General features: G+C 37.3%; 1 protein-coding gene across 1 annotated transcript; it reads left to right on the forward strand.

The window, feature by feature from the left end:
* The first annotated feature begins 1,053 nt into the window (after positions 1 to 1,053).
* Positions 1,054 to 2,949, forward strand: LOC131221856 (protein FAR1-RELATED SEQUENCE 5-like). Its single transcript, XM_058217152.1, has one exon. It carries the CDS (start codon positions 1,054 to 1,056, stop codon positions 2,947 to 2,949), a length of 1,896 nt encoding a protein of 631 aa, XP_058073135.1.
* Positions 2,950 to 5,328: the final 2,379 nt, after the last annotated feature.

Below are 5,328 nucleotides of genomic sequence, written 5' to 3' on the forward strand. Positions count from 1 at the left end.
CGGTGTTGGTCACCTTGCAGAGTGTATGGACGGCTCTGATCATCGAAAACTGTGATTGATGGGGCCCACTACATGAAAACGGACGATCAGCGTCCGCCCGCTGTTTCCGTATGCGAGAAGGATCAGGTCAGCGGGCGCTGACCCGATCGGCTTGATTCGGTACAATGCGAGTGCAATTTTGCACTATGCACTGCTGCTTCCCATAGGGTCCATTATGATGTTTTCTGAGAGATCCGCTCCGTCTATCCATTTTGTCAACTCATTTGAATCGTTGAGCCCAAGATTGAAGCACTTTCAGACACCAAGCGGGCCCCAGTTCACTGATTTATGGGCTGATTTGTCCGTTGGGCCACTTCCAGGGGGATCCAATAGCTGAAATTTGACATGTACGGTTAGTTTTTGGTTTTTAGGCCATATGTGAAGTTTTGAACCGAACGGATGGTAGAAACCCTGTAATCTTGCATTCTGGCTGACTTTTCAGGCCACTTGAGCTTCAATTCCTCGATTTCCGTGGACCCCTGGTGTATAATTTCGTCGCTCTTGGTCTTCTAGAGTCCGTTCCTTGCCTTGGTGCTCTCGGAGCGTCAAATCCATGCTTTTACCACCCTTTTTCAGTCCATGCTCGTAAATACACTCTGCATCACAAACACAATTAAATTAGGCCATTAAACGGTATCATGCGTGTAAAACTATGCTGCAACTGGGTCTGATATGCAATATTTGACCCTTAACATTAGTCCTTGGGCCAAGTTTAGGTGCTAAATCCTAGATGTATAGCCTATTGCCGGCCTTAGTACACTGATCAACATGCCTGTCACTTCACTTCATGGTCAAGACATTTTGTTTTTCCTTTATTTATTTATCCAAAAACCTACACAACAATGATATCTTCCATTTGCATTAGCCTTGTAACTATGGATATTCATCTCTTGAAATTTAACCAATTGAAGGTTCAATAAATCTAAAAAAATATGATTTTCATTTCTTTGGGTTAGCATTTGAATGATTCTGACTTTACTCTGTTTTGTGATTTTTACATTTATAGGTAGTGAAATGGATGACAACACTTTTAAAAGTCAATCATTTTTTCAACCATGTCGGAGGTTAGAATTTGATGTTGAAATATATAATCAAGAAGCAAGCAAGCAAATAGAGGATCAAGAAGCAGGCCAGCAAATAGAGGATCAAGAAGCAGAACAAGATGCACTAGTCAATGCATATGAAAAGTTTGATGAACAACCAAAAGTCGGAATGGAGTTCACTTCTGACGAGAGTGCATATGAGTATTACAATAGTTATGCTGGGAAGATAGGATTCAGTGTTCGAAAGGATTGGGTAAGAAAATCAGATGGGGTCATACTTCAAAGAAGATTTTGTTGTTCTAAAGAAGGTCGAAAATATGAAAAGAAACAAATCAATCAACCGAAGTTTAATCGTCCAATTACAAGAACTGAATGTCAAGCAAGCATGAGTTTGAAGCTTCAGGCAAATGGAAAATATTGTGTAACCGGCTTTGTGGCGGAGCATAACCATGAGGTTGTTTCACCATCAAAGGTACATATGTTAAGATCACAAAGAGGCATGACTGATGTTCAAAAGGCTCAAGCAGATATGGCGGATGATTCAGGAATAACACCTAAAGCAACTGTAGATTATCTAAGTAAGCAATATGGTGGTCGGGAAAATCTGGGTTTCCTACCCATTGATTATAAAAATTACTTACGGAAGAAGCGAATGAAAACAATGGAAAAGGGTGATGCAGGAGCTGTTTTAGAATACTTTCAGAAAATGCAAGTAGAGGATCCATCTTTCTTTTACGCAATACAAGTAGATGAAGATGATCAAATTACAAATATGTTTTGGGCAGATGCAAAGTCAATAATGGACTATGGCATTTTTGGAGATGTGGTTTGCTTTGATACCACATATAGAGTAAATAGTTATGGGCGGCCATTTGCCCCATTTATTGGGGTAAATCATCATAAGCAAACTATAATATTTGGTGCGGCCTTACTATACGATGAAACGATTGAATCTTTCAAATGGTTGTTTCAAACATTTTTAAGTGCGATGTCTGGAAAACAACCAATAACAATTCTAACAGATCAAGATGCTGCAATGGCTAATGCGATAGCTTCAGTGATGCCAGAATCATATCATCGTTTGTGTATATGGCATATTTACCAAAATGCTGCCAAGCACCTTAACCATCTATTTAAAGGTTCCAAAGGTTTTGAAATTGATTTTGGTAAGTGCGTATATGATTGTGAGAGGGAGGAAGATTTTATGACTGCATGGAATGTTATGCTTGAGAAGTATGATTTAGTGCAAAACAAGTGGCTACATGATTTGTTTAAAGTAAGAGAAAAATGGACTTTAGTTTATGGACGAAATACATTTTGTGCTGATATGAAGAGCACTCAACGAAGTGAGAGCATGAATAGTTTATTAAAAAAATATTTGAAATGTAAACACAATCTCTTGCGTTTCTTTACTCAATACGAACGGGTGGTAGCTGATCGAAGATACCAGGAATCCATGGCTGATTTCAGAGTGAGGCAAAGTACCCCTGTAATGTTTGTTGATGCAAATATGTTAAAGGAAGCGGCAAAAGTATACACTCCAGAAGTATTTGATATATTTCAAAATGAGTATAAGAAAATTCTTAATGCCGCAATTTATAAATGTGGTGAGTTTGATACAGTTATGGAGTTTCAAGTTATTTATAATAACAAAGATGAAGGACGGACTGTTAGATTTGATTCATTAGACAGTTCAGTGACATGTAGTTGTAAGAAGTTTGAGTTCGTGGAAATTTTATGTAGTCATGCATTGAAAGTTTTAGATTATTATAATATAAAGGTGCTTCATCCCCGTTATGTTTTGAAGAGATGGCAAAGAGATGCAAAGGTCGGTGTTGCTAGAGATCATAATGGTTCAAGAATATAAGTCGAGTCCAATGTTACTTTAGGCAAGCGGTACCAATATTTATCTCGCAAGCTTCTTAAAATTGCGGCAATGATTGGGGAACATGACGAGGTTTTCAAAGTGGCTGATAGATATGCAGATAAATTTCATGATGTAGTGATAAAATGTATGAAAGGGATCAAGGAACCTCCATTAAGGTTGTCTCAATTTATTGATGAAAGTATAGATACTGAATGTGCATGCCTTCAGCCGACTAAATCTCTACATAATAAGCAAGCATGCCATGAGCCGATGGAAAAGGAGATTACTTTTGTTGATAGTCTGAGTTCACAAACCGTAAGTGGAATTAAAGTAAAGCCTAGAGTTGGGGGCAACTCTCGTGTGTATAAAAATCTGCTAGATAAATTAAAGAAAAAAAGATCCCGACATGAATCTATGCAACTACAAGAAAATCGAGAGAGACAAGAAATGGCCCAAGCACCAAACATCATGCACCATTTTGGTTTCCAACCTTCTCATTATACATTTACAATCCCCCAATTGCATCATTTCAATCAGGTATTATAGAAAACATATTTACTAAAGCTTGTTATATCATATGTTATTGTTGTTTAAATTTCTTATTCTTTTTTTTTTCTTTATTAGGGATCACAAGTTACGGTGGTGAGTCCTTTTGAATTACCAAGTGGATCCCATGCAGGACCTGGTCATAATACGGTGGTGGGCTACACTCAATGTGGGTACCAACCACCTCATGTTAGCATGTTTCAACATAACCCTTTGACAACTGGAAATCAGGTAAACATGGGTTTTAATGTAGTTAACTTGTTATATTACATTTAGCATTCGTATCACTTATGCTTATTGGAACTTCCATTATTATGTTTTTAATTTACTAGAGTTCAAATGTTACCGGACTCAAAATACCTGAGAGTGGCCCTAGTGGATTCATGAATGTTCCTTTGGTTACTTCTGGCTACCAACCAAACATCAACTTATACCAACAAATTCACTCAAGCAACCCGTAATTTTTACATTTAAGTCAAGACTCATCTCAAGGAAATATCGTGATTAGCCAGGTAAAATTGAAAATTTCTAATTCTTATGATATTTAATAAACCTTATCAATTTAGATATTGCAAAATATGTTATTCATCTAAGTGTGAATTTTGTTATGCAGGACAATGGCATTCATTCATGAGCAATATATATGGAGCTTCCGTTGCCCCAGTTTTTTTTATTGGCGCCCATCGAAACCATTGGATGAATGACTCTTTTTGTGCAGCTTTTTTTTTGTTGGATATATTTGATAGGTGTGGCCCTTTTTTCTTTTTTCTTTTTTGGCGCCTACCTAAAAATTGGATTAATGGTTCATTTTGGGTAATTTCTTCAATTATATTATTTGGTGGGTCCACATGCTAAAATGATATGAACAAACAAGTATCCATAAGCCCATGTGGCAATTACTTGCACGTGGATTTCTCTCTAGTCATTAGGCAAATGGAGAGATTGTCCACTCTGGTGCTTTGAAAAATGTGGACAATTGAATCAGCCATCCAGACAGTATTAAAATCACTTTTGCATGGGCCATCATGAAAAATACACTACTAGAAGACTCCATAGAAGATGTGATCTTAGAACACTGAAGCACTTCTCTAGAGCTCTTAGATTGCAGTGAAACTTCGATTTCTCATTTTTCATTAGGTCACTTATTTGCTACACAAACTATGGATGCATGTGTACAAGATGTGGGGCATTGAATAAGTTGGATGGACAGTGACTGTTCCTTTGTCCAAAAAGGTTTGTCAGCTTAACTAAGTGGACCACCCATTCAAGTTGACAAACACCGCACACCCAGTCAAAAGATAGGCAATTTCACAATACACGCTTTATATAATATTCAGCTCAAGGAATACCCAACTCTAACACATGAACCAAACAACTGAATTTGAGCACATCAATGTTAAAATATGGCCAATGTCTAGCTAATCAGTTTTTAGCAATAAATTCAACCCGGCAATATGTTAGTAGTCATTGGTAGCAATAAAAGTTAAGCACACAATTAAGTTTTTTCTTATATAGGCATTGTATATGCCTTGTTATAAGTTGGGTATCACAGTCCTGAAAAAAATATAGACATTCTTGATTACTCTGGCCACTAAAACTAGAGTCATCCTAGTCTCATTTACTTGATGAAAATAGCTTGAATGAGACAATTTCACTTGCAAGAGACCATTGGTGTGAATTCAATCCAGGGAGCTCCCTGGTAGAGTAAGCTTATTCTAAAAACGTTGTATAGAAAGCGCAAAAAAATAATGCGGATATAACACATGCATGCCATGATAGAACCACATGAGCACTATACTTGGTATACTGGTTTGTACAAGTGAGGCCCACAAA

The sequence above is a fragment of the Magnolia sinica genome, chromosome 12 (assembly GCF_029962835.1).
Source record: "Magnolia sinica isolate HGM2019 chromosome 12, MsV1, whole genome shotgun sequence".
In the NCBI taxonomy this organism is placed as follows: domain Eukaryota; kingdom Viridiplantae; phylum Streptophyta; class Magnoliopsida; order Magnoliales; family Magnoliaceae; genus Magnolia; species Magnolia sinica.

Excerpts from the sequence above, each read along its gene's own strand:
- LOC131221856 (XM_058217152.1), top strand. The coding sequence starts at position 1,054 with ATGGATGACAACACTTTTAAAAGTCAATCATTTTTTCAACCATGTCGG.